The sequence below is a fragment of the Myripristis murdjan genome, chromosome 23 (assembly GCF_902150065.1).
Source record: "Myripristis murdjan chromosome 23, fMyrMur1.1, whole genome shotgun sequence".
Taxonomy (NCBI): domain Eukaryota; kingdom Metazoa; phylum Chordata; class Actinopteri; order Holocentriformes; family Holocentridae; genus Myripristis; species Myripristis murdjan.
The window spans coordinates 5,980,895-6,007,771 of NC_044002.1; the positions used below are offsets into that span (position 1 = coordinate 5,980,895).

Sequence of the window (26,877 nt, forward strand, 5' to 3'; positions counted from 1 at the left end):
GTAAGTGTGTTGTGGCCAAAGTGCCTGTCTCATTTAGTGCTCTAATTATTCTGAGACTTTAATAACTACTTGAGACTGTACAACTGTTCTTGCAGGCAGGCAATAGAGGCATACTTTATAGTGATAGGAAATTTGGAACATCTGTTTCTTTCATTCCATACATTCTGAGAAGGGAAGAATGCCTAATTTATCAAAAATGCCCTATTCCTGTGTCTAGTCAAAGATGTTGGATAATAGATAAACTGGATATTGGATCAAAATTGTCCTCCAAATGCCATATGTTACTGTTTGTTTGCTAAAAACTACACACCCTCTTCCGCCATTCCTTGGGGATTCCAGTTGGGAGCCTGGCCACTGCTTTAAGTGCATCATACCACTGTAGGGATGAAAACAGTTTGTTGTAATCATGACTCACTTTTAAAGAGGAGAACAGACAGCAGAAACACATTTAATTAGGAAGAAAGTCAAACATGGGAGACACAGAGGTGCAGGGCTTAAAAGGTCAACTTAATTAAACCTTTCACTTTTGAACGATAAGTAGTCCACTACAACTGTGAGCATCGTTGTTTAGCTGAGAAGTTTAGGTTGGTCAGATTGAGCCGTGCTGACTGCAAACCTAGAAAATGTCTGTCCATTCCTGAACTGAACCCAAAGAGAGTAGTCTAGGAGCCCAAATCTGATTAAGCCAAACCACTATGATTGACCCGCTGACCCCCCTAGGCGGGCCAGACTGTGTCCAACTGGGCTCTGAGCAGCCAGGGTGCTCACCTGCTGGAATCCATTCTTTCCCAGTGATGGTTCGATGGTAAACTTCAGCCTTGTGTCCACTCCTACAAATCAAACACAGAGACTGAGTGAGTGTCATCTGCAGCCACATCTTGTTGACTTCCTTGTATCCAAACAAATCCTAGCCAGAGGGGATATCCTAGATGATGCAACATAAATCAAATTCTCAAGATTTATGTATAATGAGTGCGGTATACTTTTTTTTTTTTTTTTTTTTTTAAGACACCAATACAACAATAATACCCAACCTATAGAGTGGTAACCTTATCCCACTATATTCTCTGTTGCACTCAGCCATCTAATGACACTTCCCCTGCCTTTGTCTGTGACTCATGCAAACACATTCAGGTTTCTGCAGGTAATGACATAAAGAGGCTTCAATTATAAATGGCCCAGGAAACATCACATGTGGGTAATTTATGAGCTGGTGATCATCATAAGGCAAACGACCGCCGATGCAAACCAAAATCAGGTTTACTTAGGTAGAGAAAAACAGCTTTTCTCTTGACAGTCCTTATCGTCATAAAAATTACATTAAGCAACAGTAATGGTTCATCGGGCTTTTGTTCGCCTAAAGAGGTGGTAAACTCTATAAACTGAGTTATATTGGCTTTCCCTCCACACCTCAGAATGTAACTCTGTTCACTGCGGCAGCGAAAATGCGAAATCTGGAAGAGAATGAGGACACACATTGTAAACAACTGGGAAGCTCCTTGGCGAACTTAAGCAATTTAGCTTTTCCAAGAAAACTGCATTACCATAAATATCTCGGGATTCCATTCTAAAGCTTATTTATAACTGGAAAACCTGCCGGTGAAATGAGTTTGAACCTTTGACACACTTTGGGGAGATGTCGCTGTCCCTTTCCGTGTGGTGCTGATTCCGCGTTTCAAAGTCCGCTTTACAGAATAAAATGTTGTAATATCTCTCTCACGCACACAGGCACGTACACACCAACTTCTTTGGGGAATATCTGGCTCAAACCCCCCGGGGTAAAGAGGAAATTAAATTCTGATCTAAAGTTAAGAGGGAAAGTCCTGACGTCTCTCGGCTACCGGCCAACAACTATGGCTGCGGCCATTTCCCTCCCTGCCTCCCTCTGTCTTTCTACCCATCAGTCCCGCCGTCTCTGTAGAGTATTGATCGGTTTCCAAGAGCAGATCATCATAGCAACAGCCTGGAAAATCTTTGTTTCTCTACAATAAAACTCCTTTAAAGTAGACAAAATTGGTGTTTAACCTGCATGGCCAGTCTCTGTCGCTTTGTCCTGCGCCATTCTGGATGAGCGCCGCTTTATTCCCAGGGCTTTGGGAGAGGATTAACACGGAAAGCCCTCCTACCTCCCCGTCATACATTATCCCAGCGCCACTCCAGAGCCCCACTGCACGCCGAAATCTGGAGGATTAGGCGAGTTACTTGGCTCCCCAAACTGAGTGACTGAATTCCCTCTGAGCTGCCCCACTTCTGATTCTCAAAATGACGTCCGGAGAAATGCAGGGGTCCTGGTGGAGTTCCAGGGGACCACGTCAAATTTCACTGTAAAGTCTATAATTTGAAATTATCCCAATAACTGAATGCATATGAAAGAGTACTGTGGATTTGTCTCTCTCAGAGACTAACTCCTCACATTACGACAGTTCAACACTAAATTAACATTCAACAAAGAAATCTAATCTGGGCATTTTAAAATAGTGAGTGAGCTATGACCTCATCATAAGCCAAATAAAAACACATTACCAGGAATGTATTAATGTTAAGGTTCATTAAATGACCTTATTATTATATGAAGTACATAGCTTCATGCTATGGTGTAAACTTTCAAGGTTTTGAAAACTTTGCTAAAGATTTACAATATGTCAGGCTAAAAGGCTGGGGAAAACTCACTTCCACAAGTAAACAAGTGGGGGAAAACTAAGTTTATTTTAATCTAGCTGGGGAAACAAATCTCAAATGAAAACAGCTGAGGATCCGTGCTTTGAACATGTTTTGTTGGTAATATCATTGTTCTTAATTATTAAACACTTTATAAAACACTTCTGGGCCTCAGTAATGAAACATTTAAGCAATGAATGGAGACATGCTGAGCAGACTTGGATGTTATGTTGTCAATGTTTCAACCGCATTTAGATAGCTGAAAACTACAAGACAAAATCCCCAAAACTAAGAAAATACCAATAGTCCTCCTAAGAACCTTTTAGGCATTGCTTTTACTTAAACTGTAAACTGTCTGTATTCTGTTTCTATTATGCATCTGCTCTTGTGCAAGCTTTGTTTATTTAACACCCCCTATCCACAGCTGCTCCAGACATCTAGCAAAGCAACAGTGTTCATTCATTTCAGCACCACAGGCCAACAGACAGCACAGGGTGTCAGTTTGATGGGTCTCTAAACTCTGGGAAAACCACAGTTGTATAACACTTATCCTTGAGTTACCTTGCCTAGACCAAGAATGCAATGAACTGATGAATGTGAACCTCTGCAGGGGCACAATGGCATTTCAAACACAACACCTGCCCCTAAATGTTAACCTGACTTGTTTCACCCTGGCGCTCTGTTTTCAGTCTGCGTCATCTGAATCAGGTGTGTCAATTCACAAAACCACTAAAACTTTGGACAAGCTTATAACCTGACTACATTTCTGGTGATAAGGTGAAGGAATGAGTGATGTCTGACAACAAATCCTGTATGTGCTCAATGTGATACATCATTAGAGGCACCTTGACAAACAATTAAATTAGAGGGAACACTGCTCATGAAGGTTCTGGTTTACAAAAGACCTTAAAGTAAATTTCTCAGGTATTCATTCATTCAGGACCAATGTTCCCTCTAAGCTGATAGCGATGACACATGAACCTTTAATGATCCCTGTGAGGAAACTGGGTCATTATGGCAGCAAACAGTAGCCTAACAGAATGCAACAAAGAAATATGAGCATGGCAAAACATAGACACATCCTGAAGCCCAATTTCAAGAAAACTTTAAGTAGGAAAGTTTAGCTAAAAGCAGCAGCAGGAAAACTGTGATGAAGAAAAATAAACAGCAAAACCATATGACCGTATGATACACAATATATATACATATATTTAAAAAAAAAAAAAAAAAAAAAAAAAAAAAAAGACAAAAATGTCCGTGCTTTAGCCTGCAAAAGCCTATAAAATATTTAAAAAAATATATAAACAAGCCTGTAAGAGGGAAAATATGAAAAACAATAAAATTATAGCAGGCTTATGGATGTGCAAAACCTGCCAGTGGTCACTTGAGCAGATCTGCAAAAGGCCATGTGTGCCATGGTTTATCACACAGACCGAAACAACACCGTGTCTACCAACCATCAAAATTGCCCCAGCACGTGGCCCCAGATAGGCTGTTTAGTGTATGCAGGCTATATAAACGGGTTTGGAGGTGTTAATGGTGAACATTATGGGATGGAGCGAGGCTGTTCCCGCATGCAGACGTGCAGGTGTCCGGTCACCTGGCTCTAAGGTGCAGAGCAGCCGGGGCGCGCTCCTGGATATCCCGTTCCGTTTCTTCAAGACGTTGCTGATGATGTTGCCGACCCCTCCCGATCCCTGCTGCCGCTGCTTCAAACCCGCCCTCGGCCTCCTGCCGCCGGCGGAGACCCGCTCCTGCCTCATCGGTAATCCAAATGTTCAACCCCTTCAGTCATTTCATCATTTCGACCCCGGATTTGTCTGGCTTGAATATTAGCTTGTTCCTCCCGGCTACCTAGCAGCAGCCACATCCATCCTGATGCGGAAAAGACGCTGGAAACCTAACAGCCCTCCTCCAGGATGGAAAAAAACAATCAGTCGATCAAATATTGATTACTGGGGCTTTCAAATCTCTACCGGCAAACGCTTGCTTTTCCGATTGACCCCCGCAAAAACAATAAGACCCTCCATTCCGAAAAGTCCCTCCATCGTTCAATCAATAGATTAAGGTCCGGGCAGCCATATTCACATGACTCATGCCTCTAAATAAAATGTGATTTACAAAGCGTCGGAAATAAAGTCGATCGGTTAAGGAGGAAACGCCGATTTGTGCTGCTGCTGATCGGTGGTGCTGTTGAACACCTCCTCATCCTCCTCCGGTTTGGCGTCACCAAGAGGAGGTGCACGGATGGAGGGATGCGGTAGGATGGAGAGATGCGTGGGGAGGAGATAAAGGAGGATGAGGTAATGATGCTGGGAGAGAGAAAAGAGGAACAGTGGAGAAGAGGATAGGGGGAAAAAGAGGGGGGAAAGAATAAAGCGGGGAAGAGATTAAAATCAGGGAGAGAACGGGAAGAGGAAGAAAGGATATGAAGGGAGACAGAGGACAGAGTAAAGGAAAACGTGTGGAGACAAAAGGGGAAAAAAGCGACAAAAGAAGTATAGAGTCTTCAGGCTGCAGCAATGGGTGGCAAAATCACAGACAAAAAAGAACAGAACATTGACATCCATAAACAAAATTCATACAAAAGTTGTGCAAGTTAAGAGTTTTACACATAGGGCTCAACTTATGTTCAAATCACAAATATATGCCTAAAAATCACCTGCTTCAGTAAATTGGGTTCTGACAGCATTTATCACAAGTACCATCTGCTCACCTGTGACAACATGTTTGCAGTACAGTTGCTTTAAATTACAGCTTCAGGTAATAAGAAGAGAGAGAAGCGAGCCAGCTTACAAGGAAAGAACTGTGACTACATTTTAGAAAACAGTGTGACACCTCGAGATTGATCATAATGAGAGGCTTTGCTGTACTGAATCACTGCTGTGACTCACTGTCTGGAGGAGGGAGCTGTTCATATACAATATGCAAAGACAAGAAAAAAGGGACATTGAAGTCTTTAAGGCATAAAATCAATGCAATGCACACACACACACACACACACACACACACACACACACACACACACACACACACACACACACACACACACACACACACACACACACACACACACATCTGGTAAGTATTTATTTTCAACAAAACATTTTCTTATTTAACCATGCACTCTTACTTGCACCTTAACTTTAATGTCTTAAATGTTCAGCTTAACCTTACCCACAGCTGTTTTACGCTATTCAAATTTGTTTTAGTGAAGTACTTAACTTGGCTGTGTGCAGTTATTGTACATAGGATGCATAGGAACAGAATCAAGGGTGCACTGCTTTTACGTAAGAAATTATATGAACACATTACATTTAGCATGCCAAGGTAGCTTCATCTTCTTGCTTTTAGCTGATGTGTATATTGGGAATACCCCTTTTATATCCATTTTGTGACAGACTACCCAGCCTCTAAGAGAAAAAAGACTTGAACATCTGAAAAAACAGTACACATTTCCGCTCTGCTGGGAAGGATCCACAACTTACAGCCTGCAAACTTATGAGGGCCCCAAATTTAAGAAAAACTCTACACAAATGACCAGGACAAAAACAGATAATGAACAAAGTAATGATGTTGCAAACAGAATAAATAATGCATGCAGCTTACAATTAAGTGCTTCATTAATGGAGAAGGTTGGTTGATTATGATCCCATAACTGCAAATATCTGATAATAATGCTCCATGCCAGGGATGTGGTGAAAGGGAAACGTGAGTCAGTTTCTTTCTAATTTGTTAAATAAAGTATACCCACCTTTTTTCTAAATAATGTAAATCCACAGAACGCATTATGGGCAGTATCAGAATGGTGCAACTTAAAAGATGCAATAAGAAAACATTTTTCTGCCCCACAGCACAAACTAACTAATACGTAGCAAGTGGACAGGGTTGATGATCAATACCAATACTCAATGGTTACATCATCAGGCACTGAGGTTTATGGCCTTTAAGTGCTTCCAGCTCACACTCGGTTTTGGATTGTCATTGTCAGTTGCTTAACAATGTTGGGCGGTGTTGCAAGTAAACAATGCCATTTTGCTCTCAAGCCAAGGAAGCAAACAACAAGGCAGTATTATTACTGCAGAATTGTGCATGGTGAATATATTACCTCTTCACTACATGTTTCAACTTCCCAGTTTACTTGTCTTTATTATGAAAATGTTGTAATTCTTAAGTTATAACTCTTAAGTTGACTGAGGTAAAATATTACTTATTGTCTATTTAAATGTTAACAGTATCTGTTGAAGACAATACAGACTGTTTGACCACTGTAGTTAAGAAATCGATTCAGTGCTGCTGTTGTTTGAAATAGTGGCATTTATAACCAAATGCTTTGCGGAAATCATTGTGTGAATAACTAACCAGGCAAGTGTGCTATAACACATCATTTAATGCCCCAACTTCTTGTTATGCTGCATGTTGACAGAGAAGAGGAGTTCAAACTTAAAGATAAACAACACAATTTACACCTAAATTCTTTAAGCCGTGTTTCACATTGGCAGAACATTGTTACTCTTTACTGCACACAAAATCCACAAAGAGTTCAAGAAAAGCCAATCATAAAAATATTTTGTGTACTTTCATTTAGAGAAGAAAAGCCTACACGTTGCTGGTGACAGCGTTGCCCTGGGCAGCTAATTTCAGAGGATGACCGCTCTTCAACTCCAACAGAGGTGATGGAGAGTGAAATAATACCTTAACATATTAACAAAATGGATTAAGACTAGTGATAACTCCTGAAAAGGAATTCCAGTCAGGTTCTTCATTAGTACAGTTGTTAGTACAGTATAATTATATGCTTTTATTATTCTAGAACAAGGTTTAACCCATAATCTCTTTTCTTGAAAAACTAACTCTAGTCGGTGTTATTCCAGTGGTCTCTTACATAACAGCCCATGGCATGGAATTAAAACAACAGGAGCAGCTTTGGATTAGGAAGCCACAGGCATTGTAATATGAAAATGAACATATGTTTCCCCCACAGTCTTGATAGGTGGGTGTAAGTTGCTGTCTATTATGTAAATTTAAGACAGTAATTTTCAAATGGCAGGTGATATAACGACTAGAACAAGGTCTTCCAGTATACGGTGCATATCCTGATGGATTGACAGTTCAAACTACGTAACAGGCACATATAAATGTCCTGATACAACATCCTGTGTATGTACAGAGTGTACTTATCTAACTGCAGAGGATATTCTAGGAATTTAGGTGTAAATTTCAAATAACTGTAAACATCTACTGTAGTTTGCTACTGATCATCTTGAAGAAGATGTTTCAAGTCAAAGGGACTATTCTGGTAAAACAAAAGTTATTAAAATTTTTGAAAAGTATTCGTTTTGGCAACTTGGCTAAACCTTGTTTTGCATTTCATGTAATGTAATGCTTAAAATGTCCTCCTAAAAGCTTATGATTATGGCTTTTGAATAATGTTTTGCTGTTCTAAGTCTGCCTAACATGTAACAGGTCCTGAGTTTTTATAGAAACTACAGAATGGATTTTCCGGTGATGTTTTTTTCTGTCAAAATTCCCCATTGACTTGCTCAGTTGCATGTAGTAGCCAGGGACAGATGATTTGTTTTCACCATCACAGCCAAGTGATGGGACTCAAAGTGAACCACCCGCTGCTCTCTCAGGATCTAAAAGCCCCTTGATAAATGTGGAAGGCACCTGTTATCAGATTTCTCAATGAAAAGCTAAATCAAACATTGAGAAAAAAACAAACAAACACATTTTTTTTATTTTGACTATAACAACTTAGCAGCAGTATTCAAGTAAAACTGTCTTGTCAACTTCAAATTGTAATCACCTTGGAGACAATGTGAAGCAAAATTTAAAAGTGAGTAAAAGTAATGATAATAAATTATATCTCAGTGGCTTTGAGTAAAATATACAGTCATGTCAGTAACTTTGCCAAACCTGTTTGTTAATAAAGCAGAACTGGTGATGGTGATAAAATACAAAGTAATCCTGAGAGTTTTTAGTGAATGTTAAGGAGGAAAAAACTGACAAATGATTATTAGAGCAGCTGCCTAAACAGGATGTAAGAGAGATGTAATAAGATTTGCAGCTCACCTGTAGCCGTACCCATTCTTCCAAGCTGTGCTCATTAATTTGACAATAATCATGACAAGGAGGAGATATGCTAATAAAGCTATTTAAAATTAGTGTGTTTTCACCCAAACACTAAGTTTCAGCTCATACGGGCTTCCAGAGGCTCTTACTGATGTTTTTTGGACTGAATCTGCTGCTTTGTGTTATGACTAACTAACTAACTAAATAAATACTTAAATACATTTTTTGAATAAAAATTTAAATTTGGTACAATTTGCTATTGATGGTGGCTACTAATTAGGGAACAAGTAAAACATAATTAGAGACTAATAAACACTAATAAACATTCAACAAAAACAAAAATGCAAAAATGCAAAAACTAAAATGGATTAACAAGTAAAATGTGATTTAACCCAAAAGATGAATGTTGCATACAAATATTTCTAATTTTAGAGCAAATTGTAAACAAATGACAAAAAGCCTCAATTATGTCCTGCCCACACACTCTGTTGGCTCAGCTCTGGTGTTTGCTGCTTATAAAAATGACAACTTTTGATTAAAACCAATGAAACTTTAGATTTATAAGCCTATTTTTATGATTGAGACATCATGTACATTATGAACAAGATTTGTAAAGAGGAATTTAAACCAACATCTCACTAAAGTTTGATTGGAGACTAATTTTAATCCACTGTGGCGGTTGTTTCAGCTGCTTCTTTTTCCTAAATCAATATGAATTATTGGAAAAGAAGAACATAATATGACAAAGATTTCGGAAAGATTATGAAAATCCACTCAGGTGGTTTGAAAATTGCTCAAACATTGTGATGAAGTAAGTAAGGCAATATGCGTAAGTGCTTTAAACCTTAACCCTCTCCAATCAAAATGTTTAACTTTCTAGTCCTGGACCTGTTGTTGTTTTTTTCCTTGGAGTGCATACTTGTCATTATGTTTCCTTTCTTGTCTTTCCATTACAATTCAAGGACCATGTCATCGCCTTAAACCCATGCGTCATGCAAAGTGAGAGGTGCATATTCTTACGTCGTTTTTGGGAGACAGCCTGAAGACATGCAGTGATGATGTCATAGTTCTTCTGCAGTTTGTGGTAGAGCCGGTCCCGTCTCTTCAGCTGGCGAAGCAGCTTGGCCGACTGCAGGCCCGTGCGATATTTCACTTCCTGGATGATTGAACGCAGCTCCTCGGGGGCTGAAACACACAAACACAGACACAATGCAGATTGACACATTATTTGTGTTTCCACCTTAGTGGAAAAAAAACAAAACACGACTGCTCCATCGTTCTTCCCAACCATGCCAGAGTGTTTTCATGACCTAAATACATTCTTCCTTCCTCCTGAATGTTGTGCTTCAAAGAGGATGAACCCTCTTTTCACTTCAGTGGAGCTGAAAAACATCTAATGCAATTAATGTGTTGCAAGATAGAATACACACTTCTAAATTCCTGTCAAGTCAAATATTTGTAAAATTCCCAGATGTTGCCAGACTTTACTGGATAATTATCAATTACACTAACAAATATATATATGTAACAAATTCATTATGCCTCTGACTCACATAGAGCTCTCTGCCCAAAAACAATCTATTGTACACAAGGTACAGTCAAATTTGATTTCACTTCATTATAATGTTTGGGACTAACTTGCGATGTCCCATGTGCTGCTAGCTCAGATCAGAACATCACAGTCATTATGGTCTACTTTCCAAGCTGCAGGCAAACAGGAACTGAAAACCAGAAGAGTTAATCACCAACCCTTCACTCTGTATGCACTGCTCAGCAACAGGAAATCTGATGCTTTTTAATTCAACATGACACAGATGTGATGGATTTTACATTTCTGTGAGATGTGTTCGACAGAGTTAAATATGACAAAGCAAAAAAAAAAAAAAGTTAATAAATAATAACATCAATAATAATGACATTTTTTTGCTCCTCTTGCAAAATGTTTGATGCTGCAAATAGCATTGAAAATGAAATTCTGAACTGTGGCAATTCAAGCTTCGAAGCAGAATATAATGGCAAAACACACACTGACAATGATAATAAAGATGAGAGTAAACATGTCAGCACCCACAAATCATACAGCACCCCACTTAGGATGCAGTATAGCAGCATAAGCAGTATAATTTTGAAACTTTCATATAATGTAAGGATTAGGTGTATGATTGATGAAGTGAAAGAGTTTATTTAAGTTTTGTTAAGTCCACTGAGCGGTGCTCAAGAAAAAAAAAAAAACAGCATTCATGCCATAACTAGTGTTATAGATCACAAGCACTTCAAAGCAAAAAATGGATACAAAAGAGACTGAAACAGTTTCCAGTGTGTTCCATTTCCTGTAGTTAACCCACTGGGAACATTTATTAATCCCCCTGTTGTATTTTCATGTGAATTCAGGGATTCAGTGTCAGCATCAAGGACACTTCAGCTGGGTAGATGCTTTAAGTCAGGGCTGCCTTAGTGAAGTGATCTACCACCTCACTAGCACACTGTAATGACCAGCTATCATATTAATCACATTACTATAATCAAATCAAATGAATCCAAACTTTTCCATTTGCTATGGAGCTGTGATCAAACACATAAAAAAGACAATATATCTATATATTGTCTTTTTTTATATATATAGCATGTTATTTGTCTGAATGTTTATCCTCAGGATTCCAGGCCCACCAGCATGAAACCCCCTGATGCCATGGCAGACCTAAGTACTGTTTATCTACCTGCCATCGTGAGTGCAGAGCGAGAGGACAAACACTGCGCACACAGGCCTGGCTTTATTTACTGTGGGATTCCACAGGAACAGAGGAAACAATGGCAGCATGGCACTCACAATAACGTGGCATTCAAGACTTTGAGGCAACTGTTTGATGATTTGTTAACACACTTGTCAGTCAGTCTATGTGTGTGTGTGTGTGTGTGTGTGTGTGTGTGTGTGTGTGTGTGCGGGCATGCGCTTCAGTCACTATTTTCTGGCTAGTCCAGTAGATGGATCCCTGCTCTGATTGTAGTAGCTGTTGTCTACATAGCTTTGGACAGATCAAGCATGTAAGGCACATACCGCCCATTACAGAGACTTTCTATTGATTTAATCAGCAAGCCAAACAAGTATACAGTTATATTCACAAGCAAAAACCAACTAATGTATAAAAATCAAAATCAAGACAATATTTGTTGTTCCTAAAATAACATAGTCTCCTTCAGTTTTACACTAATCAATGAGGTGTGTACTAATTCATTTTATTATGATTTATGTCAGTCCTAGATAAGGTGTGTTTACTCTTCACTACGTGTCAAGATATCTACCATCAGCCAAGGTGCCCTGGGTGAAATAAGTTCACATTTTATTACACTTACAGTAAGGGCTACTTGGTCAGTTAAATACATGCCGAGTTGAAGAGAGTCACTTAATAACTCAGAGCAGACTTTGAGTGCTTCAGTCAGGTTTAGCAGAAATCAAGGCTAAATTAAATAATTTTTTTAACTGAAAATTTGGCAGGGAGTTCTCAGTAGCAGAGGGAATGGCATGGCCAGGAAGACAAGCACACCTGCACACACAGGTGCCTCACCTTTCTGGGCCAGGTAGTTCATCTGGTGTCTCCTGGTGTGTTTCTCCTGCAGCTCCTGCAGGAAGCTGGAGCCGCTGTTACTGCGGCCCAGGAAGGCGTCGGAGCCGGACGCCTCGGTGGAGCTGTCCCAGCTGTCCGCGTTCCTGCGGCTGCCGGCGCTGTACGTGTCGTACAGCTCCACCAGCAGGCAGTCCACTATGGAGGTCCGGGGGGCTTTCCTCTCATCTCCCTGGGCTTCGGAGTCAGTGTCACCGACCGTGCTGCTCCTCCGGGTGGCAGTCACGGTGTCAGGTGCTGCTCCGTGCCCGTTGGGGACCTCCTGCTGTCCGGGAGGTGATGATGTGTCATTAGGTGAGTCGGGAGGAGCAGACACGAAGCCGCAGGAGCTCCACTGCTGAAAACCGGAGTAATTATCCAAAGGAGAGTCGGCCGAATTGACAAAAACCCCGCTCTCGTCTTGGGAACTCTCCCCGCGGTCACATATGTCGATTTCCAAAAGTTCATTCCCGGTTAATGCCACCTGCGACGCCATTTTCACTGGGTAAAAGTGTCCCTCTCGGCCCTGTTCTCCCTCTCCCAGACGTCAGCTGTCATTTCACCACACAGCAGAAAGTTTTCTGAGCGCGTCTGGAGGAGGATAGAGTTCCGGGAGCAGTCCTTTCCTCTGGTCGGGAGGCTGGGCCGCGCCTGGCAGTTTGGATTTTCCTTCCTGAAACTTCCACACGTTACTTTCCTTCCTCCCCGCGGGCTGAGCACGGGCCAAGCCCACCAGCCCAAGTTAGGTGGTCAAACTTTATTAGGGCCGCGCGACGGGCGCACCTGCTGCACCACTGCCGTAGGAGCACCTTGAACACGTGGACTGACCAATCAGACAGCAGCCAAATCCACATGGACCAATCCGCTTGCTCGCGGAAAATACAAGGAAGTTGTTCTGGAGCAGGTTAGGCTACATTTATTTTAAAAACATGCAGGCTAGGACTTAATAAATAATAATATTAATAAATAGTTTGGAACAAGGTTTGTACTGGAATATTCTAGCATGGATTTAACCACACTACACTCTGTTTTGCTCTTGAAATGACTATGTTCATGGTCAACTGTAAATAAATAAATAATGTATTTATTTATGTATCGATGATACAATTTCAGTACTGAATATTGAATATATATTATATAAAAATGTTTTCCATAAAGCTTGACCAAGTCTGTCAGCCTTTGCCGGGCACCGAGGACTTCTACATGGAAATTAGATGAAAATTGTACATTGTGCTAATACATCTATTCTATACATACATATATGGTATTCTATAGATAATTGTCCACATCATTTCATCATACATATAGTCTATGCAAAGGTTCAAAGATGAAAGGTCTATAGTTATTCTATAGCTATATTTTAGTATATTTTATTATTGATTACTCTTATAGGGTTGGTTTTTCTATTTTTCCTGTATTCTTTGTATTCACCCACTATTTAAACACTATTTAAATGTGCAATATCACCACTAAATCCTTACTGTATATAGCACTACTTACTGTATATATAACTTATTTTTATTCTCACTTATTCTTATCTATATTGTAATTTATCTTTTTTATTTTTTTGTTCTTTATTATTACATGTTTGCACTAAAAGGAGCTGCTCTTAATCTCATTGTACATGTGTATAGTGACAATAAAGGCATTCTATTCTATTCTATTCTATTTATTTTGCTAATTGTTGTGGTTTATTTTTCTACAGATATATATTTCTGTCTTCTGGTGTTTAGAGGTATATTTTGTGTAGTCTACTATTGTTCCTGAGCAGTGTCTGCAGCCAAGAATTTCTCAATTTGGGATCAATAAAGTACAACTATGTATATATGTATGTATGTGCCTATCTATGGGCTGTCTTAGCTGACGTCATACAGTGTAGGCAGGGGATTATTTTAAAAGATTTTAATCAAATACATGATAACTATCTAAATAACATTTTCCATTTATGTTATGTTTTCTATTCAGTGCACAGTGGCCTTGCAAACAAACAACCACCCAGACAGACAAATGTTAAAATAACAACAACGATAATCATCATCACAATTATTTATTTATGTAACGCATTTCAGTACATAATACAATTTCCTATATGAAACAAGATAAAAGACATAATTAAAAAAAAGCAATGAATACAATTAAAGAACAGAAATATTATTAAACCGCATTCAATTCATACTAAATATGAAATGAATGAATCACTCAAACAAACTGTGGTTTCAACTCTCCCAGTGAGGCTACTGCCACACACACACACACACACACACACACACACACACACACACACACACACACACACACACACACACACACACACACACACACACACACACAGCTGCGCGTCTTCGGGTCAGCTGACTCGGGCTTCCGTAGGCAGGCAGCACATGACCAGGAAACAGGGAAGTGCGGCTCAGAGCTGGAAGGCCGTCTCCCTGCCTCGGCTTGTCGCTCCGCAGCTTTAACAACAACACTTGACGGTGTTATTTGGCTGAGATCTGAGGACACACAAGCCTCCAGCAGTTGACTTGCAGTGTCATGATGGCCTCCAGTCGCTGGTGTGCGCCGGCCTTGGTGAATTGTCTCTGGATCTGCGTCACTTTGTTGACTAACCTGAGCGGGGATGTTGTTGCCAAGTCATATCGAAGACCCAACATTGTTTTGATTCTCACAGACGACCTAGACATCGCCATCGGAGGGCTGGTGAGTGCCTCTTTATTCATCTGATGCTTTTATCTACCTTGTTTAATCCTAACACTCGCCAATGAGGGCTTTATTCGCGTCTAAGAGTCTCCACAAATGGCAGCCAGTCCTCACAAGACTCCCAAACTGCTTGATCCGATACACAATAAATGTGTTGATCAGTGATCGATCCCCGGTTGAGAGCTGGTGCATCCTGATCAGGCTGTGGCTCTCACATTCCTGGCCGCGCACATCATGCAGGCATCCCACAGAGTCAGCAGCCTCATCTCTGCCCTCCTCCCCCGATAAATCCATTTTCTTTGTGGCTTTTATACTTTTTTTTTTTCTTTCCAGCAAGCCTCCTCTTTATTATAGTCTCACTTTAATAAATATGTGAACCACACGGCATTGGAAAGATGTGTTTCTGCTGCATGTGGTACTGAGGAGATGAGTAGACAGCACTTTGATATATAATTGGCCGGTATTGTTTAGATGTTGACCATTCAAAGCCCTCAGCTACCACTATGATGATACAGAGTATGCTTTTATTATTTTTATTTCATGTATCTGACAAGAGAAACCATTGCCTTTTACAAAACTATTTGTAAAATCTACTGTGAAACCCACCTCCCTTGCTGGCCCCTCATTGGTATCAATTAGGGACACACATACTGCATTTGTTTCATTATATTAGCCTATATATTTTCTAGCTCATTTATATTTTGCACCTAATTGCAGAGAACACCAAGTCTCTCCTGTTGTGGATTGAATATTTCTTTATGGCCACGTCAAGGCCCACTAGCAGATGCAGTCATAAAATGCAATGCTTTTCAAAATGTGCACATTCACTGGGCAAAAAAAGGAAATTACTCAAACTTAGATTGTGTAGGGTTAGGGCTAGCTGGCTGTTGGCTGATAGATGATGTGCCCATATTATTGTGCACCCATAGTTTCAACGGAGAGTTTCATGTCCCATGGTTTATAGATCCAAGACAAAGGAAAGCTGGCTCATCCCTAAAGTGTATTTGTCACTCACGACTGCGAAGTTTCCCCTAACTGATTTCCATAAAAACCATTTGGGAAGATGGAGCTTGTCTGCTTTGGCTTTATCACAGCGACAGACAGTCTGATGTGTGACTCTGTAAATGTCTGATTCATGATGAAATGTGTTGTTTGAGTGCAATCTGCTCCTTTCAGAGTCCACTGAACAAGACAAAAAAACTCATCGGTGATGCAGGGATATCATTCACAAACGCAGTAAGTATCATTGACATTATAGTCACTATCATTATCATAATTATCAGTGTAGTGTTGCATTAGGTATGAAGCTTTGACTGATTATAGGAGACAGTATTGATCCAGTTTTTCTGGATGTTTTGCCCTCCTGGTGAATCCCTGCTCCCTCTGCCTCATCTCAGTATGTCGCCAGCCCGCTGTGCTGCCCCAGTCGAGCCAGCATCCTGACAGGGAAATACCCCCACAACCACCACGTCATCAACAACACCTTAGAGGGCAACTGCAGCAGCAAAGCCTGGCAGAAGAGCCAGGAGCCCCACACCTTCCCCGCCCTACTGCAGGCCAGCGCTGGCTACCAGACCTTCTTTGCTGGGAAGTATCTCAACCAGGTGAGTGACGAAGCCCCATCCACCACTGCCTCTCCTCATTTATTAAAACCACATGAAGCTTTCCTGCTGGGAACTGCTTTTAATGATGCCTGCTTATAATGTAGGAGCAGCCTCAGTCCTGCCTGTCCTGCTGTCTTACATCTAAAACTGTGTGTAGTGGAGCTTTCTGGAAAGAAACCTCCAGTGAGGCGGTGAAGGAGCTGGAATTCGACCAGTGACATTCAGATCTGCTGATCAGGGCCGTGTGAGGAGTTTAAACCTTTGAAACCTGCGCAGCCTTTTATTTTTATCCTCTCTTATTCTGTTAAATAAATAAATGAATGAATGATTAAATAGAGGAATCAAGTTAATTTGCTCAGGTTTCAAAGGTTTAACTTCATTTTGGAGTTCATGAAACCACCGTGTAGTTTGTTTGACAGCATATGGAGGCCTTCTTATCTTGGAATATGAGAATATAAGTGTTTTTGCACCTTGGGCTGCTCCCTATCCTGTAAACTGATTTCTTGTCAGTTATATGACCGTGCAAAATAACCATCAGACCTAATGACTTCCAGTAGATGCTGCCGTGCTATGATGAGTAGCAGCTGGCAGCAGACATTATGCACTGACCACATCCATCTGGATGAAGATTTCTGTTTTCCATCACTCAGGGCTCCAGGTTGTGTCTTTGGTCTTTAACACAAGTAGTTTGCATTAAACATTAGTGGTGTGAAGCTCCCAGTGCTCAGGTTTCATTGAGACTGTCACCGAGGAGCTGATTCAACTCAGCGGTAGATCTTGAGGCGTCATTTTGTGGTGTAGCAACAAGCTGGGTCTCTCTGTCAGTGACCTCTGACTTGTGGACACTGCTCCACTCTGCCAGTACAGTTTGAGTTTGGCTCAGGTTTGACCTCTCACTCTTGATTGCTGTTAATCATGACAAGGTGCACATTTATCAGTGGTTCATTAATGCTTGGCCTTGATGCTCCAAAAACAACCTACATGCAGTCATAAGATTTACTGTCACAATGTGTTTCTCAAAAGGCCATCCAACCTTCTTTTACTTTATCTAAAGTTATTGGTAAATACATAAAATGTGTATACTTCCTTGCCATAATTATTTCCTGTTACATGGTGCCTGGAGAGTGGCACTCTTCAAGGCCCTTGTGGGGTTTTAGGTGATTCTCCCTCACATTTCCCTGCTAGTTTTATTTTGATCTTTTAAAAAACTTTCTGTATGTGGAAATAAAGAAACCAAACCAAGCCTTGTGATCATCAGATGGCCAAATGGGGAACCAGGACATCCTGTTTATTTTTTTTTCTTGTGTTAACAGTGGCTTTATTTAACTGAATTTGTGTGTGTTTGTGTGTGTGTGTTTGTGTGTGTGTGTGTGTGTGTGTGTGTGCATTTCAGTATGGGCACGCGGAGGCTGGGGGAGTGGAGCATGTCCCTCCAGGGTGGAACTACTGGGTTGGACTGGTAAGACCCTGTGGACATAAATATATTCTTAGGCTCTTGTCTGACATTCAGTCCTGTAACACAAACATGTGAGCCCCCCCCAACCCTGAGTGGGCCCCTTTCTGCAGCACAGAGCAGACTGATTTTATCACATTTCTTAGTGAAGATACTTAAAATTTCAATGCAGCTCATTTATTTACATTTTGTATTACTGATCAATACTTCACTGGTTGTCAATGGTAAGCTATGAACCCTTTTCCTTCTTGTCATCCTGGGATTCAGTGAAGAGTTTAAGTTTCCCATGATGGTCTAAATTCTGTTTGGCTGGTGTTTATGCTGTGGCCAACATAAAATTATCAGGAAAAGTCTTACTACTAATACGTGTATTATTATTATTGTTGTTGTTGTTGTTTTTGAATCAAAGATAGTGAATATAGACATTTCTGGCTGTTGGCTGCCTCCATCTAAGAATATCAGTTTGAGTCTTCAAAACCTCATAAGAGTTGCACCTCATATCAGTTCTGCATAGTATTCCGTATTTGCATTGCATACAAATTATATTGCAGCTCAGTTAGTAGAATGTGACACTAACATTGCAGTGGGAATTTTCCCCAAGTGTTATTTTCCTAAGATGGACATGGGTCTTAGCTCTGTGGTGTCAGCCTGACTTTCTGTTTTTTTTTTTTTTTTTTTTTTTTTATGGCATTTGCTTTTTTAGACCTTCATCAAAGCTGTAAATTATTAATGTAATCAACAAAATGAAGTTTGTTCTATCTCATGCTCGCGCCACAGAGAGGTGATCGGAGAGCTGTGTACCTCTTGTGTCATATTACATGTTTACATGGCCTCGTGAGCAGCTTTCTCCACAGGGAACCAGACTTATAAACATGCTGAAATTAGATTTTTCATGAGTGTATGACTCTGACTGGATCACTGAAGTCGTCATACCGAGGTCAGGACAAGTCTCAGTCAAGAACATGACTGCAGACTACTTTATCTTCAATAATAGCCACTGTACAAACACACTGGAATAGCTGGTCGTCTCATGACCTGACAGCTTAGCATACTATAATGGACTGCTGGAAGTTAGATGGTTTTTACAATGTTAGTATAGCTGTGGCTTACATAGGGTGAAATTCTAATCTCAATTAATTAATCAACAATGCAATAATATAGTCTCAGTTTCACAGAATGCATCCCTTCATAGAAAGGAGTGCATAGCTTAACACCTGCACTCCCTGATAAAAGCATAATATTCTTTAATAAAAAAAAATGCCTAGGGACAAGTGGTGACAATTAGCTCAAGCTATCAGTCATTGTAATGCAGTGCAACTGATGTATGTCACAAAACTGAATACAAACACTTTACTGCACCCTAAGAAGCAAACTGGTCTTGGATCAGCACTATGTCTACAGTGTTGTGAGAAACCTCAGGCCCTGTAGTTTTTGAGAATTTGAAGTGAATTTGCACAGTCAAAGGGTTAAAGCAAACAAGAGTAACATGTTGTATGAATGACGACCTTATTGAGACCAAGATAATGTGTTTTACACAGAATGAGCAGCAATATAAAATCATGCACAATCAGAAGTTACAGTGTTTTATTGCATCATATTAAAGTGACGTTTGTGTTTTGTAGGAGAGGAACTCTAAATACTACAACTACACACTGTCAGTGAACGGCAAGGCTCAGAAACATGGAGCAGACTACAGCAGAGACTACCTGACAGACGTGCTGGTGAGACATCTGATCAGTGTCACGACTGATCAAACACTATTTAATAGCGTCATGCGTAAATATTTGATTTGTAACCCTCTGCTCATACTGTGTTAGCATGTCATTCTTTGTATTCCTTCTTGTATTCCTTCAGTTTCCCAAACAGCGTCATCAGTACAAAAAAAAAAATGATGTGTGTCATAGTAAATGCTCTGTTTGGTGTGACTTCTCTCTCCCAGGCCAACATGTCTCTAGACTTCCTGCAGTACAAATCCAACTACCAGCCGTTCTTCATGATGGTGTCCACCCCGGCCCCCCACTCTCCCTGGACGGCAGCCCCCCAGTACCAGGACAGGTTCAACAGCACCAAGGCGCCCCGGGACCCCAACTTCAACGTCCACGGCAAGGTACAGCTTCTCCTCGCTCAGGGTTTCAGGCCGGGGACTGAATGACTGAACACGCTCAGAAAGGATCAAACACTCATTCATCTTTTTCTTTCTCCTCTTTATCTCCCCGTCTTTGTCTCTGCAGGACAAGCACTGGTTGATCAGACAGGCAAAAACTCCCATGACCAACTCTTCTGTCAAGTTCCTGGATGACGCTTTCAGGAAACGGTCAGTCCCTCCTCCTCCTCTTCTTCCACTTTCTTTCCCTTTGTATTATACCGCCTCTCTCATTTTTGTCTTTGTACTTGATTGCCTCTTTCATTTTTCTCATCATCCCATTACATTTCCGCTTCATATCACATGGAAACTGTCAGCTATGGTATGTTTAATACCCATCATTTGCTTCATTAGGGGTCCAAGCACTGAAAAGAAATTCATTCAAATTCAAATAAAAAAAAAAAAAATCATGAAAAATCCCATGGTGACCAAGTTAAGCTAGTTCCTCTTTCTTAAAATCATATTGGTGATATTTGCCGAAGTGTTTGGACTCCAACAGTTGCTGCTTGTGACTATATATATTGAGTTAGGTTCTGTTTTTTTCTTTGTCGCATCCTGTTCCTTTGCTGGTGCAACAACAGTTTCCAGTGCCGATTACTCATCTGCTCCTCTCTCAAGTATTTAAATAGAATCCTTGAAAACAGAAATTTATGGAAATCCATATAACTCACACAGAATCTGACGTCCTTGCAGAGCTCTGGCAATTCTGCAGATGAAGAGTCAAACGCTTAAACTAGTCCACATATAAAATTCCATTCACATGACCAAGTAATTTAATGCTCAACTAACCCTGTGAGATTCAAAATTCACTTTCACAGGAATGCCCTGTTCAGGCGTAAATGGACATCAGCCTGTTGTCAGTGCTGTTTTGCTGTTGCCCCTGCAGGTGGCAGACTCTGCTGTCGGTGGACGACCTGGTGGAGCGAGTGGTGAAGAGGTTAGAGGTCAGAGGGGAACTGGACAACACGTACATCTTCTTCACCTCTGATAATGGATACCACACAGGTACATACACACATGCAGTTTTGGGTTCAATCTTACGTTACAGATAAAAACTTCAGCACATGAAATCTCTGTCTTCTCTCTCTCAGGTCAGTTCTCTCTTCCTCTTGACAAGAGGCAGCTCTACGAGTTCGACATCAGAGTTCCTCTTATGGTCAGAGGACCAAACATCAAGCCCAACCAGACCAGCCAGGTACACACACACATACACTACTGTTATCACACCCAGCTGGGGTTAGTCCCAGATACTGTATGGGCCTGATATTAGCCACCTCTGATATGATGCAGTTGAACTGATTTACATATTTATGGAAATGCGACATTTTCATTCACCTCCATACAAGAATATATGAATGCAGTTATTAGTAGCAGCATCCATTGTGTTGAACTGCATTGATTAACTGCATTTCGTGTTTTCAGATGCTGGTGGCCAACGTCGACCTGGGGCCAACCATCCTGGACATCGCCGGCTATAACGTCAACAAGACCCAGATGGACGGCATGTCCTTCCTACCCATCATGGTGACACCACCACTTCAGCTTTTTTCACTTAATTTTGACTGTGCATGAATACATTTTCAAATCAACTGCTCTGTAATATTTTGGGGAGTCTAATTGTTTGTGTGATTTTTAGACTTGTATGAAATGTCCTGCCACCTGCTCCTCTCCATCCCCTAGTAGCAGAGAGACTGCAGGGGCAGAGGGCTTGTTTAGTTGAATATGTTAGTCTAGTCCGCCTGACTCATTGATCCTTTATCCGCCTGAAGTCTGTGTGAGTTAGAATCCATGTGGCTCTGAAACATCAGCAGCCTCACTGTGCTGTGTATTGATAAACCCATGGTGCTGTCCGTGGTGCTCAAGCAGCAGACAGATTTGTATCTGTGCCATTTTCTTTCAAGCCGTCCCCTTCTGTCAGTTTCATCTTGGATCTATAATACTCTCAAAAATATATACAATAAATACTCAATTCTATACTGTATTGTAGCCGATATACTCTATAGAGCAGTGGCACCTTCATGATCAAAGTGAAACATTTAGTCTCAGAGGAGCAAGAGGATCATAAAGACACATTTCTGCCTGTAGTACTCCTATAATATTCCTTTATTTTTCTATGATCATTCAGTAGCATCTGTGCTGCTGAAAATACACCCCAGACCAATAACAAAAAGGTTTATTCTATACCCAGTTTAAAAAGACAGTTGTAGTAGGGAGAGACAGAAGATAACTGGGTAAAATGGAATTATTGAATTACAAATGTCACAGTTGTGGTTAAGGCGTCCTGCAGCCATGCCCTTTGGAGGATGTGTGTTGGTTGGTGGTGTGGGAGCCAGTGATGCTCTCAGTGGGCCACACCCCCTATTTGAAAAATAATTGTGTGTGTGTGTGTGTGTGTGTGTGTGTGTGTGTGTGTGTGTGTGTGTGTGTGTGTGTGTGTGTGTGTGTGTGTGTGTGTGTGTGTGTGTGTGTGTGTTGGACTCACCAGGAGGGGAAGCTGAACAGCAGCAGCTGGAGAACAGACATCCTGGTGGAGTATGAAGGAGAGGGAAGCAACGTGTCCGACCCCGCCTGTCCTCTGCTGGGGCCTGGAGTGACAGTAAGCAGTGGGGCAGAGATGTAGTGAATCTTTAATGATCTCTGTGAGGAAGCTGGATGGCTAGAGCAGAAAAATTAGCATCCTGATATGTCACACATTTTTCTCTACACAGACTGCAAATACAGCCTTTTAGTGACATTCAGAATTCAAAGTCTTTATCATGTAAATCTGAGGTGGAAAGAATTTCTTGTAAGCGGCTGAGGTTAATCTTTGTTTGCTTTCTGTTTTCTCTGCAGGAGTGTTTTCCAGACTGTGTGTGTGAGGACTCTTACAACAACACCTATGCCTGTGTGCGCACCGTCGCCCCCTCTGCTAACCTGCAGTACTGCGAGTTTGATGATAATGAGGTGCACAGGAAACATTCATGTTTTTGTTTGTTAACAATATTTTTGCTGTGGCTCCAATGCTGAAGGTGCTGTATTAAATCCTGTATAGGTATTTGTAGAAGTCTACAATGTGACAGCGGACCCCTACCAGCTGACCAACATCGCCAAAACAATCGACCAGGAAATACTGGAGAAGATGAACCATCGACTGATGATGCTGCAGTCCTGCTCTGGAGCGTCTTGCCGGACACCCGGCCTGTATGACACACGGTGCGTTCACGTGTCCTCTTCCATTTTCAAAAGGGTCACACAGTGGGACATCTAACCTCAAGATATCTAAATGAAAATGGTTTCTATGGGCCCGCACAGGTCTCCCCTTTGCAGACAGGCCCACCTTATGCTAACCCCATGCAGTTAGTTCCTTGCTGTTTAGATGAGAAAATTACATGAAACTAAATTTAGATTTATGACTAGAATACCTTGACACACAGAGCTGAGCTGCATCTCTGAAAATGTGTGGGGGTGGGTGGAAGAGGTTTAATCACCTTTGTGAACTGTTTCTGTCTTTTCACAGATATAAGTTCGACCCGCGTCAGATGTTCACCGGCCACAGCTGGCGGTTGAGCAGACTGAGACAGACGATGAAATAAAACCAGAACGGGTGAGAGGAAGACGAGGAGGGAGGAGAGAGGAGAGAGGAGGAGATGGAGGAAGAAGGGCTGCATTGGGTTTATTTCTTTTCAGCCTTTCCTACTGTTGTTGCCTTGTATCCAGGCCTCCTTGCCCGTCTCTTTCAAGGACAGATGAAGAAGGAATATGGGAGGGAGGGGGGCTCTCAGGGTGTAGGGCCCACCTTTGAATCTGAACATCTAGTGTGGGCCACTGGTTAGAGGGTAGGTGTGCAGGGGTGTATTTCAGGGAGGCAGGATTACTCAGGCTGCAGGTGCACTAGCCAAGCGACCAAATCCAGACAGCTGAACATCCGCTGCGTCAGCCTCGATACTGCTCATAAATGACTGAAAATTTGGCTGCAATGTTAAGTTGACGAATAACATTTATCATAATCGGCAATATTTACACATAATAATCAGAATAATAATCTGTGGTTGGTATCAAACAAAGCTCAGTCTAAATCCAAAAGAAGTGGTTCATGCAGCATCAAGGCATTTGTCAGAACCACCATCCAAGGTTAATTTGACCATTTCAATTGTTGTATTTCAGTTTTCTGTCTAATTTGCTAATCCTGCTTCCTGAAATCCTCCCTGCCGTCGTTTTCAGGTTCTTCTGAATGAGAAGGGCAGCGAGGCTTGTTCCAGATCAGCGTGCCTAATTATAGACCCTGGTGTCACACACTAGACTTATTTTGTGTTAAAAAAAAAAAAAAAAAAAGTGAAATAATCCGGATCTCAGATTGATTTGATAAACCAATCTAGTTGATTTTGTGATTCAGCTCGCTAAGGGAAATGGCAACTAACTAAACCGCATTTCAAGACGTGACTCTGCAGACAAAACACATGATGTGCTGTCTCCACAACGCGGCACATGTACATGCATGCACACGCATCGTTTTAGGAACATTTTACCAGGACTGTGTTGCATTTCTCTATTGTGTGTCTGAGCACTGTGGTTGCATCTGTATTTGAGTGATGAAATTCTTGGTCAAATTGTGAAATTTAAGAGATGAAGAGAAGGAAATTGCTTTTTTTGTCTAATTTAACGAATTGATTTGACTCTTCTCGTTTTACTTGGTCAATATGTTGATGCGCATCTCATCCTGGGTGGAGGTCACAAAGGTCACAACTGTCAGTTTTACTATTAGATTAATGGACAGGGCATCAAATGTTCGAGTTCTGTGACTGTGAAACATTAACACATTTCGTTAATAATTCCGTTGTCATTTCATTGATCTTTTCAGGCTACAGTCATTTCACCAGTGTCATCCTTTTGTTGATGAAGGTGTGGAATATGACAGAGCCATACAAGCAGCACTGCACTGTCCAGTGGTGCAGCCCAGTGGGGAGACAGTGAAATTATTTATTTTTTGTTTTTTAAGTTGTTTTTGCCAAACGAGCAGTCCCTTTCACTCATCAGGATTTGTCAGGTCGGTTCTAGTTGCGTCATGTTTGTGTTCATTGGAACTGAAACTCATTTCCTAATTCAACTGTTTCTGTAAGGTTGGATAAATCCACCTGCTGAAGTGACTGTAACTCGACTCCTGACACTGCAGTGTGTCTGCACAGTGTGAATCCTGTGAGACTGCCTTTCATGTGTCGTGAATATGGACTAGTAGGGAAAGAGGAGTTGGGGGTCACTGAGCATCTGACAGATTTGTTATTTTACCAAGTGGCCCTCTTCTCAAAACTTGAAGGGAACTTTGTTTTTTCTTTTCACTCTGGACTGATTTTTTTTTTTTTTTTTTCAACTGGACCAAGTTTCCCAAACCAATATATCCCACCTGCTGTGGGATTTTGAAGACTAATGAAATTGGACTGAAGCTCCATGTAGCAAATATTTTAAATTGGACCGTCAATATTCATGCATACTTTTGTGTAATCGGATCAAAATGTTGCAGTAGGATTGATTCAGGTTAGTAGACAACCAGTACAAAATACTGAATCAGTCAAGTTGCATCATATCCATCATATCAGAGGTGGATAATACTGACTGGATGATTTCTGTGTGCGTGTTTTTTAATTAAAGGCCAATGTCGGCTTCTTATATCAGCAAACTGTTATGTTGGTCTAATCTTAGTTTAATCACACAAAAGTGAAAAAGAAATCAGATCTGTGCAGCTTCTTGGCATCCAACCAAAGACTCGAGTTGGAGACTTTTGGGAAACTTGGCGCTCACCACTGATTGATGCAAGGTGATCATCAGGAAGTTTTTCTGGTAAACATACATTTGGTTCTTTTTTCTGCATCAGTTTTGATTGTGAATACTTTTCTTACAGATAATCCTCATTTAAAACAAGCAAGCAGGCAAACTGGTTGATGATTAATGTTACAGCTAAGATCTTGTCAACATAATCTGTTCCACTGCTAATGTATTAGTTGTTCTCGGATGTTGTATCCACATATGCTCTCCTCCTTTGTAGTTAAGAGTCAGTGGCACAACTGGACTGAATTCTCACAGTTGAATTAAGCTCAGCATGAGAAACCCACTTTGAGGTTTAGGTTGTGTGTCTCTCCTGCTCCGTCTCCATGTGAGAACACAAACCAGTCACTTCCCAAAGTTAGAAACTAGAGATGGTAGGACTCACGGTGTGTGGACTCTGGCTCTCAGTGGGTTTTCCTCTCTAACTTATCACAATATGGTCATGACCTGTTTCAATTCACTGATGCACTTTCCTATCTGTCAGAACTGTTTTGTTGTTTTGGCACCCTTATTTACTGTTTATTTTTCAAAAGAGTAGTTTTTATGATGATGCCGATGTATTTCTGGCTTGTGTTTTTGTCCGAATAAAGATATTCGCAAAATAAAGCATTAGGAGCTTTTTTCATTGAAATCACCACTTTCCTACCTTGTTTTTACCCTGAATTACTAAGCTGAGCTCTACATGGCTGTCCAAATAAGGAGAGGATGTAAAAAAAATCTGACATTTCCTCATTTGGAAAGCCAAGACACAATTTAGCTTTCTCTAAAGATCATAATATGTAAAATTGTATAGTTACACTTTGGTTTTGACTGTAAATGCGTCTCATAACACCTGACTGCATCAGAGAAGGA

The 26,877-nt window shown here is 41.0% G+C and overlaps 2 protein-coding genes across 4 annotated transcripts in view; one reads left to right on the plus strand and one right to left on the minus strand.

The window, feature by feature from the left end:
* Nucleotides 1-13,102, minus strand: part of tbc1d30 (TBC1 domain family, member 30) — a 27,372-nt gene extending 14,270 nt beyond the window's left edge. For 2 of the 3 annotated variants that reach the window (XM_030046316.1, XM_030046315.1), the window contains exons 1-4: nucleotides 12,297-13,102; nucleotides 9,754-9,918; nucleotides 769-830; nucleotides 311-376 (exon numbers count right to left, since the gene is read on the minus strand). In XM_030046316.1, coding sequence (XP_029902176.1) covers nucleotides 311-376; nucleotides 769-830; nucleotides 9,754-9,918; nucleotides 12,297-12,828 — 825 coding nt within the window. In that variant the 5' untranslated portion in view covers nucleotides 12,829-13,102. Of the gene's footprint in view, nucleotides 1-310; nucleotides 377-768; nucleotides 831-2,025; nucleotides 2,084-9,753; nucleotides 9,919-12,296 lie in introns of those variants that run through there. The other variant, XM_030046317.1, reaches the window with a different exon arrangement.
* On the plus strand, nucleotides 8,875-26,631 carry gnsa (glucosamine (N-acetyl)-6-sulfatase a). Its single transcript, XM_030046320.1, has 15 exons — nucleotides 8,875-8,886; nucleotides 14,746-15,029; nucleotides 16,206-16,265; nucleotides 16,427-16,633; nucleotides 18,027-18,092; nucleotides 19,709-19,807; nucleotides 20,026-20,193; nucleotides 20,318-20,400; nucleotides 21,116-21,234; nucleotides 21,321-21,424; nucleotides 21,652-21,753; nucleotides 22,715-22,825; nucleotides 23,062-23,172; nucleotides 23,261-23,421; nucleotides 23,726-26,631. Exons 2-15 carry the CDS (start codon nucleotides 14,865-14,867, stop codon nucleotides 23,799-23,801), a joined length of 1,632 nt encoding a protein of 543 aa, XP_029902180.1. The 5' UTR covers nucleotides 8,875-8,886; nucleotides 14,746-14,864; the 3' UTR covers nucleotides 23,802-26,631.
* Nucleotides 26,632-26,877: the final 246 nt, after the last annotated feature.

Coding starts and splice junctions, on each gene's coding strand:
- gnsa (XM_030046320.1), top strand. CDS start 14,865: ATGATGGCCTCCAGTCGCTGGTGTGCGCCGGCCTTGGTGAATTGTCTC. Junction 15,030..16,205: donor ACATCGCCATCGGAGGGCTG/GTGAGTGCCTCT, acceptor TGCTCCTTTCAG/AGTCCACTGAACAAGACAAA. Junction 19,808..20,025: donor ACTACCTGACAGACGTGCTG/GTGAGACATCTG, acceptor TCTCTCTCCCAG/GCCAACATGTCTCTAGACTT.